Consider the following 12,958-nt stretch of genomic DNA (forward strand, 5'->3'; position numbering starts at 1 on the left):
CTCCATATCCGTCTGTCGCCCGCTCCCTCTCGCTCGCTTTCACTCCCGCTTGAGTGGTAGGCCTACTCTTTTGGCATGACATTGTCAATCCAAACTTTTACATGTATGCCTGCATTACTACTTGATGAAAGTTTGCCGGACACTGGTTTCTAGTTGTTAAATGTTTTTTATTTTTTTATTGAAGTTGCTAGCAATATTACTGCCATAATGCTAGTGTTGTTTAAACCGCACTAGTAAAGGAAGTACGTTTTCAAAATTCTGGGATACACAGCAACCGCAATATATTAAATATATCAAAGATAAATGAAACAGAAAAAAAATAGCAAGAACAAATAATGTTTTGAATAATGTCATAAAGAGAGCCGAAAACAAGGGAAACAGCAAAAGTCCGTCTTCGAGATCGTAACCGCTGACGGTTTGCCACAGCGGAAAAAACAGGGTAAACTGCCTTTCGCTGTTATGTTGCAGATTTTACGCAACCCCAATAGGCGCACGACACTCACCGGAGGAGATGACATTTTCTCACCTTCTGAAAAACGTTTACCCACACCAATATTGTGATGTCATATCTCTTGATGATCTCGTTTCGATGTGATGTGTTTAACAGTATAAATAGCGTATTAGAAAGTACTTTACAGAAGTACTAAATTGGAGTCCAGAATATCACACTTCCATATTCTTTTAACATTTTCTGCAAATGCATTGACAGCATAACGCTGTCAGAATTTCCAGATTTTATATGCTAATATTAAAGAATTCTAAAAATGCAGTGTAGCCTAATCTGTTATAAAGAGTACTACATATGCTACAGAAAATATTCTTTGTTTTTGGCTGCTAACGTGCCCTTGAACTAGTTTGTAGTATCATGGGAATAAAACGTATGTTCAGGTTATTTGCAGTCTTGTGTACACATCTTATGTATTAGTTGTAGCTGTTTGTATATTTAAATTCTAAATAAAATCGCAATAAGTGTAGTTGTTCACTACCAAAAGAGGGAGCCATTACAGTACACAATGTGTCTGTTCGCATTACAGCAGAGTGAAAATATAGAGATTGTTACTCATTCTATTCTATTGTTTTGGTGCCATAGTGTATATTGCAGTATTACAAATGAGTATTGTGAAATTCATTGTATGCACTTAATTTCCAATTTTTAGAAAAAAATTAAAAGGTTCTAATAATAAGCTGCTATAATAATATTGCTTTAAGAAACCATTCTCCCTGAAAATAAAGTTAGGTATGTCACACAAATAATTAAATTAAAATCCATAAATATTCCATTAAAAACAGCAAAACAAAGATGCAAAACAGTGATTATGTTGGAATAACACATCTGTCCAGAGTTCTATGACATTCTGAATTTGTGTACCTTGTCCACAATAAGTTCAAACGGAGGAACAATCTAATGAATATATTTTGTTTGTTGTATATGGGAACGCTAATTTTATACAGAAGATGAGCTACTTACATATAACTGAGGCAATCTTGTACATCCTGTAACCGTTTCCTTGCTTCATTTTGGTAGCTTTGTTTTCTGGGGAACAACACTTTTTTAGTTCCAGTCACTCTGTTCTATGAAAAAGAATTTTCTCTTTGTGGACCTGAGAGATTACAGCTTCGTGTTGAAGACCGTCCCTTAAAGGTTGTATTTGTTGTAGTTTCCTTTATGTAGCTTGGCCAGATTTTATCTTCTCTTGGGTGTGCTCTGAGCTAGGATGGCAGACTTCATCAGCATATCAGAATAACTTTGCATTGCACAGCTTTCACCTACCACTATTTTTTTTTTTTTATTTATTGTCTCTGCATCACCACCTAAGTTATGCAACATCGCTGTACTCACTAATGAAGCCTCCCTGACTGTACACATGTTAATGTGAGTTTGCAAGGTATCAAGCTACAATGGGCTCTCTACCACTCTACCAATCAAGTTCCTTTATGTCACTGACTCTGTGAAACCTGGTCTTTTAAATCTGGGCATAAAGCAGTTTTCTGAGTTAAATAAGTTGATGTACATAATAACATTCTGCTTGTGTCATGTTAAACTTTACAAACAGAAGCAGCAATGCCTGGCTTGGTATTAATAAAGTGACTTTATTGTTGTGCTTCATACCTGATGAAATACAGATAAGTATAGTTTCATAATTTATTACCTCTTCTATACAGCTTAAATAATAGACACATAGAGTTCATTCGGTCATAACAGCAGTTGTGCCTAAATTGTTGCATGTACCTATGGATGAATATATATGACTTTAAAATATTAACAGCAGATAAATAAAAAATAAAATATTTTCAGTTGTAAATAAATAAATATATTTTCTCTGAGATTCAGCTACAGTGTACACTATAATGTATTTTAAACAGACAGACATGTCCAATAGTGAGTAACACACAGATATTGATTGTCAGGAAAGCATTTCATGTTTGTGTCCATCCACTGTGTGTTCACAGTGATATAATGTAAACAGATAATATAGACAGAGCTATTTTACTATCTAAAACACATTTAGTGTATGCTAGTCACTGCAGCTTAAGCATCTTAAATTACAGAGCTGTAAATTTTATAGAATGATTGGACCAACAGAATATTTAAGTATCAAAAACATGATATGTGAATTTCTCTTGATTGGGTTTGAAGTTGAAATTGTAGTGTCCAACTCGCCTCTTTCGGTAACAGACCAGGGTCAGAACCCCGAGGAGCAGAAGGCCTATTCCCACTCCCAGGATGATGGCGGCTACCTCTGGGAATGCATCAATCATATCTTTGGTTGACCCTAGGTGAAAGGAGTTACAAGTCACATTTCGTGTTTCTCAGTGAAAAACAGTAGACTCTCGGAACCAGGGTTATGGTGTCAGTCTTAACCTCACTTAGCCTCACTTGTCATTGTTAGTTGTCAGACTCATTTCACTGACACTGACTGAAAGTTGCCTTTACCTCTGAAATGGGGTGGCAAATATGCAAACTTCCATTACGTGTTTCTGCTATCAGATATCCCCACTTGCACTTGCAATAAATAATGTATTATTCAAATTTCATTTGGGGAAAGTCATGACTGAACCAAGTTCACGTGACAGCTCAATTTGGCTTGTCTGAGTGACTCTGAAACGACTACTCTGACAAATGACAACAATCTATGTGAGCCTGACAACTGACTCAACGGACACCATATAGGCCTCTAATTCAAAATCTAGATTTAGTGGAGCTTTCTCCAAAGACTCAGCCCAATTTGTGGATAAATTATTAGATCATAATAGATTAATAAACACAGAAACATTAAATTATGCATCTTGTGGGAATTTGCAACATTACCATTTGAATGTTTTTCACTGTATTTATTTATAGTATGTTTCTATTATGTAAAGCAAGTCTTGGATTACACTTACCATTTCTATTCTTAAAGATAGGACCATACGATGCTCTTGCTATACCAACTACATTGATGGATCTCCCTGTGCGTGGTGTGCAGTCCTGACAGAGAAAGCAGAGGGCAAGTGTGTACAAATATGTGTTTAAATCATTATTTTTCTTCTTTGAACATGCGTGCCATGTTACACGTTAGTGTAAAAAAAGGTACACTTGAGGATTAGTCAAAAACAAGGTCCATAATTGTTTGTGAAAAATGTCTCCACACAGAAGGAAGAAAGAAATATGGCTAGGCTTACCGGTCTGCAGGTGGCCTCTGCGGTCTCAATGCAAATCTGAATTTTACAGTGCAAGTATATTACACTCTGCTCCACAAATGAGAAGATACGCAGCGCTAGACGAGATCTGCTGGAATTCCCATTCTGTAGAACTGTGGTGTATGTGTTAGGGACTGGGCAACTGGGAAGTAGAGGAAAAATATATCACTAACAACACTAATATGAAATGATGAAATATGACCTACAATGCAAATAATATTTCTAGAATAATATGACAATGATAAACTCTTGAGTAATATAAGTTACAAACTATATTCAAGACTTAAAGGCTAACCTGTTTTGCAGGAAGAAGTAGGATGTGGAGTCTGAGGGGTTGCTTGTCGGGGTAGCCCAACATTCATTGATGACGAGCTTGATTTGCTCCAGTGTGGAGTTGATTGCCACTTCAACTACAACCTCTTCATTTGGAGACAGCGAGTAATTTTGAGGGAGAGGGGAAGTTCCATTCAGAATCTGAACGGTCACATGGAAGGTCCCAGATCCTTCAACTATGTCTTTGATCATGTCATAGCTTTCGGAAGAGAACGAAGAGAAAGCATAGCTTTTATTTCACATTTACAATGACAGAGAATGATTGGACACACAGTGTACACTACTTTTTTGATTGTTTCAATGGTAGATTGAACTAATGTTCAATCACAATCACCCAAAGTTGCTTCTATTTAGTGTTTCTTTCAAATTCCATTAAAAATTTATGTTTATTTTTCCTAAACTAAACATTGATATCATATTGAAAAACCATGTACAAAGTGCTAAGTACAAAGGCTAACAATTGTGTTGAGATCTAATATTCAACAGGGTTTCTTTCATAATTTGTCATCACAATAATGTTCCTCATACATAAGTAGGTGGCACTGATAATAACACATCAGACAAGTTACAAAAAAGTTGGAGGCATTGCAGACTTACAGAGCTAATGAGTTGCTGCTGTTGCTGTTACACATCTTAGACATACAGGAAAAGCTAACAATTTCATTCTATTCTTGCTTGGAACACAGGTCATCCATTCTGGCACCCCTCTGAACAGATACATCATGTACCTGTTTGACCCTTTAAAGCCACTTTATCACAGAATAAAGACTGAATTATTTCAGTGCTTCTCTACTGTGATGTATCAATGAGAATCAGTGTTCCTTTTTGTTTTTTTATTATATATATGTGAATACACTGTGCTATACTAGACACATAGTTTATTGTCACTTGTGCATGTGCAGCTGTGCATGTATTAAATAATACATTATTAAATGCATATGCGTGCATAAAATTACATGTATGAGAATGGCAACAATGTATATTTTCTAATACATTCTAGACATTCTAATATATGTTGGATTTCATATTACCGTCAACATTACTTTTCACAAGGTCATGAGCGAACATATCTTGTGGTTTATCTTACCCTGTCGGGGCATAGCCTGTGGAGATGAGGATGCTGCTTCTGTACGTGCACACAATGGGTACCTCTAGGAATGCTTTAGGTGCAATCAGAGAACCTGAGGTCCGGTTATTATACAAAGTTATCTGAGCACTGTTGTGAGTTGTGTTCTAAAAGGCAAAGCAGATCAGAGTTCAGTTTTGATGTAGGAGTTATCCTAGTTTTAGGACACTAGTGACATTGCAGTCAAAAATATAATTGTTTAAGAAGGTCATTTGGCACAGTGTTACTTTAGAATGCCACAAATTTGAAAAAATCATCCAAGATTGACCAATGTATGCATTTACACAGTCCACCAACATCTTAGTAAAAGGAATTATATCCCATTTAATCTACCTATGAGGTAATGAAAATCGTCCCGATAATCACTGGTAAAACCCAAGCCTCTGTGAACTTTTTCTCAAAGCATATTTAAGCTTAGACTGAAACTGAGTGCATGAGGGCCAGTCTTACATGCTGGAACGTGACACCGCACTGCCCCCAGGTGACAGTCAGCTGGACATGACTAGTGTTGTCGGCGGTCACGCCACACTCCTGCCTTCCCAGGTACAGAGAGCTCCCTGTGATGAACTTGGACCTTAGAAACTCCTTCACCACACTGACTGAGATCTCGTTGGCACTGCACTCGACGACGATGGCATCCTCCTGTGAAATAACTGGCGCCAGCGACGTCAGGGTTGGGGTTGTGTGCGAATTTGCTGCGGTGCTGGATGTGCTGGATGTTGTGGATGTGCTGCTCGTGCTGCTTGTGCTGCTGAGTGTTGTGCTGGACAGTGTGGACGCTGTGGTGGGCCAAGCTGTCAAAGGCACAGTACAGTAGATGGTGAAATTACTGCAGCTTATGTTACGTTGTGAAGATGGGACTTACTTTTTAGGGTTTATGGTTTTCGTCTTTGTTTTCTAGCGCAATAATGTACCTCTGGTGACAAAGGATGCCACGAGTGTTAATGACAATGATCGAGAACAAGAATGACTTTTGCAGATTTGCTCTTGTACATTTGGCTTGCCATTACTGGGCCAAGGGGAAATTTCCCACTTTTTACCTCAGTAATGTATGAGACATGTGGTTTTTCATCTCTCAGAAGCAAACCACTCCTGTAATATCTGACAATCTGATATATGACAATATAAAACTATATATTATGTATAGTTTGTATAGTATGTATAGATATGTATACTATATGTAACTGTATGACTGTATTGTTATCCGATAGGACATCTCTCTATCTAAAATCAAGTGTAGTTCATTGCGTTTTATTACTTGTACTGCAATTGCTTTAGATAATTTTCTGTGCTTTAAGTCATACCTATTATAACTTATATTACCTCTGTAAAATTAACTTGGTAAAGTGCTCCATAAGAATTCCTACATCAAATAAAATTGATTACTTGTTTTGATAGACCTCAGCTTTTGATAGGTATTTCATATTTCATAATGATGTTGTAACAAATATTTCCTTTTTAAAAATCTGTAATTTTTCCATAGTCTAGTAGTTTCTATCAATGCAGTGAAATTACCTGGCCAACACTGGTGTGAGAGGAGGACATACCTGTGCAGTTCCTGCCTGTGTAGTTTGAACCAATGTCTCTAAAGCCATCCTGACAGATGCAGTTGTAGCTCCCCACAGAGTTGTAGCAATTTGCATTCCTGTGACATGTGTTCACACCAGTGGAGCATTCATCTACATCTGAAACCAAATCAAATGGGGTTGAAGGCTCATCGGGATTCACTGTCATATCCTCAATAATTCAATTACAATGGAGAGAAGAAACTCTTAAAACTATGTGTCACATGTCTGAAAAATAGAGGACAATTTTTTTTCAATCATTTTTTCTTGTCTCCCTTGTTTAACTGAAGGAAGCTACAAATGGAGATAAATTACATTGCTTACCTGCACAGGTTCGGCCTCTCTTATTGGGGTTTGTGTCTGTAAACCCCTCTCTGCAGGTGCAGGTATAGGAACCCCAAGTGTTTTCACACACAGCAAAGAGGGAGCAATCTGCATCACCTGCTAAGCACTCATCAAAATCTGAGGGAGACAAGTACCATCTTGCTTACCACATATTTACATTACATTACATTACATATATGCATATACTACTAAATTCTAAATATGTTACAACATAAGATTAGTGTCACAGAATACATTTTTCAGGCGATATCAACACATGGGCACTTAAGCAGTGTATAGCCCTTAGGTTATCTCAGTGATTTTCATAAAGATATTGCTTCTCAAAGCTAAATCTGTAAATTAACAGTTATCAATCAAGTGCATTCAACAGACAGAGAACAACAAGAACACTATCAAGGTAAGATCTTGTACTCCAGTATACCGTCTATGCTGGAGCTGCTACCGTCCACAATGTATTTGGAACTGTTCTGCAGGGACCGCATCAGAGCCCAAGATACATTGGTGATGTCCTGGGATCCATTCAGAGAGAACACCATCACAAAGTTCACCACCACACTTCCAGAAGCAAGGCCTGTTATCTGGATATTCACAGCACCGGAATATACCAGATCCTGCATGTCTGGAGACAGACCTGCTATGATCTGTTCAGGGAAGGAGTACAAAAGTAAGGCAGTGTCAGTACTGTTAAAGTTAACACTATGGAAAACTGTAGTGAGATTCAGTAAATCAAAGTGTGTGTGGAATTTTACATTGGGGTTTAGGAGTTTCCTTAATATTGTTATACCATGGTTTCACTTACAGCTTGATTGCCCTTACCAGTGCTTTTACTTACAACACCCTATTCTGACATCATGAGTCTTCTATTTACTTGTGAGAGTTTGTTTCACTAATTATTATAAAGTTATTTATCATGAAGATATTATTAGAAGGCCATAGGTTATTAGTGTTTAAGGCCATTAGCCTTTGACACAATATTAATTACTTGTTTGTCTACAAACTCAGTATGGCATCTGCTTAAGTTTCTCATTGTTTTTCAAAAAAGTATATCGACTGAACATGCATGACTTGCTTCTCTTTGAAAGGGTGTATTTCTGTGGTTTACACTACATTACCAAAGTTACGACAGACTTTTGCTGTTGTGTTATTATGGATGGTTATCATTCTGTGAAACAATTTGCATTTGCTGTCTGTTAAACAATAAACACTACATTATGCAAACAATATGTCAATGAATGTACCTCTCTCTCAATGTTTTGGGTGAAATTGAGGTAGTCCTGGCTGCTGGAGTTCAGAAAGGCTTCTGTGAATTCCACGTTAGTCAAGCGGACTTTCCCCCTTAGAGTCTGCACAGCTGTGGACAGGATGTAGTCACGCATTTATCTGCACAATGTGTCTACAGTTGTACTAACTGTATTTTACTCCAAAGTGTTTCATATCAATTTTATATTCTGTTTGGTTGTATAACTACAAGAAGACAAGAATAAAGGTAAGAGGCATAACAAATTCAAGAGTTTTTGAGGAGATTCATTCCTGGAGGATGTATGCCGAGCTTGCAAATGATCATGCAAACCGACCACCGATGGGAATAACTATGCAAACCTGCTGCTGTATTTGAAACTGGAGACAACAGATGATGTCAAAAGTAGCCATTAAAGAGCCATTGTATGATAATGTTTGTAAACATGATGTTTTGATGTAAACATAATCCATGTTTTTTTAATGATCGTGACAACATCCCTTAATGTTACACAGAATGTGCTTCGAATATGGAGAACAAATACCCTTGGGAATAACATACCGCGTGCTGAGGTAAGTGTACTTGTAATTGTAGCCACAGGGGGTGCAGTGCTGGCGTTATGCACAGTGGTCTGCAGAGGAGTTGAGGTCGTGAGTGGTTCCAGGGAAGGAGAGCTGGGGGAGGCATGCGGAGTGGCCGTGCTGCTCCAATTTAACTGAGTGATATTGCCACTAGGTTCACTGGAGGTCTGTAATATTGTGCCATTTGTCTCACTGGAGGTCCACAAGATAGTGCCATTAGTCTTGCTGGAGGCCCATTGGCTCGTGGTCCAGTTTGGCGTGTCAGACGTATGCAGGACATCCGTGAAACTCAATTCAATGCCCTCAGAAATGCCAGTGCCATTTGTATTCCACATTGTATGGTTTGTGACCTCATAGTTTGCTGTGCTGGCCGCCCAATTGTCGGTGGTGTTCAGTGGCAGCTCCATGTCAAACAAAGGCCTTTGTGTCGGAGTCATGTGACTGACAATGTTTGGAACTTCTGTGTGTGAGTCATTGTGTGCCCCTCTTTCACTGCCCCAGTTTTGTTGATGTATACTGTAGTTGGAAGACATGTTTGCAAAGGTTATGTTGTGAGTTCCACCCCAGGGGCATAGACCTCCATCACTGTGGCGACACAAGGTCCAGGTGCTGTTGCTTGGCCTTGGAAACAGTCCATTTGTCATATTTGTAAGATTGTGTGATCCTGAGAGAACATAATGAAAAGCCTCAGCCATATGAAATTGAAACATTTAACATAAAACATCTTTAAACTACTAACATGTAGATAACAGTGGCATTCTAAATGTTCTTAAACATGTTGTAGTCCTTGCACGGTTGCACCTATAGTCAGTTTCCAGTCAGAGTGCAGTTTCCAGCAGCTATAAAACACACCTCTGGCTCTAACATGCCTGTCTTCTTACTGCGATTTCTGACTAGTGCTCTTACCCTGGCAATGTGAGCCAGTGAGGTTAAAGCTCAGATCAGTGAAGCCAGGGCGACAGGAGCAGCTGTAAGACCCCTCAGTGTTGATGCAGTCAGCGTCCGGTGAGCAGTTGTTCAGTTCCACATGGGCACATTCATCCATATCTGAAGAAAACACAAGGACAACCATGTATAAAAGATGTTCACTCTTGCAGGAAGGTCTCATAATTCACAGCTGGAGGAAGTGGATGCAGCCAAATAGTTGAGTCACTTTGTAAGGGTTCGTACCAGGTGAGTTGTTTATCGAATAAAAAAAGAAAGACAAACATTGTGATTATATTTTTATTACTAGTAGTCATGTAAAATGTTATCATTACGCAACCAAAAATATATATTTCCTCTATTTGCGTGGACTTTCTTCAAAATAGCTATGTTGGCTGAGCTGACATGATGGTTGTTCATACAGACCCTGCGTGTCCACTGCAGTCAGGCAGAGTTGGGCTGGTTACCTTGCACCTCCACGCTGGATACTTCCTCAATATGTTTTACGAGAAGGTGCAGCTGGGAAGTGATGTTCTGCAGGGACAGTTCCTGAGAGGAGCCAATCAGAATCTCAGAGGCTGTGCTGAAGGGGCCATGTTGGCGCGAGCGGAGGTAGAACACAGAGCAATCTGAGGAGTTCAGTGCTCCCGTGACCTGGAGAAACGGGGAAGTGCAGTCAAATCTCAGTCTGCTGGAGCACAGTCATTCATAAAAAGTCACTGTCTCAACAAAAGAAAATAACCAAAAGGTGGTACTGTAGTAGGTACCATAGCATGTAAGAGCCGAGTATGATTCAGGATTCCCTCATGCTTCGAGACCAAGTCTTCAAAATTTGTCTTCACAACGATGGTTACATGAAGGCACCATTCTCTGTCTTCATCTAAACGATAAAGTCCGTTAAAATCTGTTAACTTCAGTTACACTCAAAATGTGTGAAACAGAGAAAGAACTCCTATATTTTATTCATTCCAAGCTGAACAGATCAGATTTCCTACATTCCTTTCATGAATAGGAAATAGCTATAGAATATTTGTTCAAACACAACAGGAGTGAAATAATACTTTCATTTTAATGTTCTTTAAATTTCTTTGGTAGCAACAACCAAATTGTAAAAGCTATATCTTCCTATAAGTACGTAGTGTATCACTACAATGTGCCAGTGTTATTTTAAGAAATAGTTTTGATCACTTCTGAAGGTTTTTGTCTAGTGAAAAATCACACGTAAATCTACACTTCTGTTTTAAGACAGTTCAATTTCACAGCTTGTGTTAGTGAAGACCCTCACCTTCAGCCATTGTGTTAATGCAGCAAGAGCGGCCTTCCGCCTTGCAGCACTTCTGAAACCCAGGGCAATCTGTGTCCCATTCACATACAGAACCACAGGCCTCTGTCCTTTCTGGGCAGGACCCTGGCTTGGCAGTGAACTCTGCACTCCTGCTCAACGCTGTAATGGCAAGAAAACTGGCATCTAAATGGATGTCTAAACTATTCAAGTGAGCAACGGGCGACAGCAGGGCGACAGCCGCTTTTGAGAAATTCTTGAGTGGGCTTCACGCAGAAAAAGCAAACATGCAATTGTAACATACTGTTGCTTATTTTCATTGGAAGGGATGGCACAGATGTGCAACAGATGCAACCATTCAGTGTTAAACCTAAAATGATATGAGCTTTCATTATTGTGCTTCGGGCACTTTTGCTTGGTTTGTGCGAAAGCTGCCTTACTTTGTTGTTCTATATCGCCACCCAGTGTCTGTATTTGGTACTCCATAATCTGATTTTCATGACTGCTGTATAGTTTGGAATCTAACTATTTTTAAATGGCACAATGACAGTGGTACTTCCCATCTGGCATCGGTCCACAGAAAAAAGAGATATTCTATCTTTTTCCATATGAATGCAGTACTATGCAGGCTGAAGAAGTGGCTGCGCTCCACCACTGGAGCTGAACTCACGTAAAGCGCAGTAGCTGCCGACTTGTTCATATCCATCACAACACCTGGTGGTCTCTTTTCTGACTTGGACAAACACAGTTTTATAGACTGTTTTATACAGAGTCCTCTGACACATCTTCCAGGGAAGCCAGCCTCCGCAGGAAATCCTCTCTGTGTAGGCAGTCTTGTACGACATCACTTGGCTATCATTTATGACCATTGTTTCAGTGCATAAATGATAACCTGATAGAGACAGGTCATATCCTAAAATATCAGGGGAAAGTATAGACATTAGACCAAAATTTGTTTTTTAATCTCCAGTCTTTTTTTGAATGAGATACATTTGTTCTTAGGCACACTTGAAAATTACATTGACATATTCAAAACAGAAACTAGAGCATTCTTATCCTGTAGCTTTAAAATAATCAATTGAATAAAGCAGGAGAGCATGCTGGTTATGGTAGTCTTTGATGGTTTCTGTAGCCATCATTTAATTTCAGCAACATATTTATAATATAGTTCATATCCATTTAGATAGGAGGAGTCAGACATGTTGAAATTTGTATCATGTGCTTGATACATTCCATTCATAAGAGTGTAAGAAAACAAAAACTTTAATTTTACTCATGGTGTATAATATTTATTGAGACATATGACATTACAATGGTCCTCTGTTGATAAAATTAGATATATTGGTTGATAAAATGAAGAAGTAAATCACATGTGCTCTCACCTACCTTCAAAGAAGGTGTTGTGTTCCAGGCTGAGTCCAAGGATGGATGCGGCAAGGCAGGCACAGAAGATCCAGTGCATTTTGGATCATCAAAAGGCTATAAAGTATAATCTTAGACAGTGCTTTAGACTGTTTGTGATGCGCTCCTTCTCATTAGCTTGGAGTCAGTGGCACTTTGACTGGAGGAGTCTTCTCTGTCGCAGCTCTCCCTGCCAGATTCCCTGGAGTATGCTGGGTTGTGTTGTTACCATCCTGTAATTCAGATGCACCTGAAGGGCAGTAACCTTACTGAAAACATTTCCATCCACTGTTGCCTGGCTTTTATTAATGTGTCAGCTCTGCTAAATGATAATGCATTTCTTTCTTGCCAATTCCGCTGAGATGAGCAAAGTTTGAAATAATTTATACATTATTTATTTTCCATATTTGGTCAACAATGTTTTGGGGGGTTTTGTTTTAACAGCTGTAATTCTTTAATATAAAGGTTTCAAAGTACTCTTTG

At 38.7% G+C, this 12,958-nt stretch overlaps 1 protein-coding gene across 1 annotated transcript; it reads right to left on the reverse strand.

Moving 5' to 3' along the window:
* Positions 1-2,589: 2,589 nt before the first annotated feature.
* Positions 2,590-12,536, reverse strand: umodl1 (uromodulin-like 1). The gene is made up of 16 exons (XM_036523861.1): positions 12,461-12,536; positions 11,745-11,987; positions 11,078-11,236; positions 10,560-10,672; positions 10,260-10,446; positions 9,775-9,915; positions 8,289-8,401; positions 7,472-7,691; positions 7,030-7,167; positions 6,688-6,825; positions 5,591-5,934; positions 5,102-5,247; positions 3,977-4,213; positions 3,664-3,823; positions 3,385-3,469; positions 2,590-2,774 (listed from the first exon to the last, which is right to left on the reverse strand). The coding sequence occupies exons 1-16, from the start codon at positions 12,534-12,536 to the stop codon at positions 2,590-2,592; spliced, it is 2,685 nt and encodes an 894-aa protein (XP_036379754.1).
* Between the last annotated feature and the right edge of the window lie 422 nt (positions 12,537-12,958).

The sequence above is a fragment of the Megalops cyprinoides genome, chromosome 3, assembly GCF_013368585.1.
Source record: "Megalops cyprinoides isolate fMegCyp1 chromosome 3, fMegCyp1.pri, whole genome shotgun sequence".
NCBI lineage: Eukaryota > Metazoa > Chordata > Actinopteri > Elopiformes > Megalopidae > Megalops > Megalops cyprinoides.

Coding starts and splice junctions, on each gene's coding strand:
- umodl1 (XM_036523861.1), bottom strand. CDS start 12,536: ATGCACTGGATCTTCTGTGCCTGCCTTGCCGCATCCATCCTTGGACTC. Junction 11,988..12,460: donor ACACAACACCTTCTTTGAAG/GTAGGTGAGAGC, acceptor CTGATATTTTAG/GATATGACCTGTCTCTATCA. Junction 2,775..3,384: donor TATCTTTAAGAATAGAAATG/GTAAGTGTAATC, acceptor CCTTTCACCTAG/GGTCAACCAAAGATATGATT.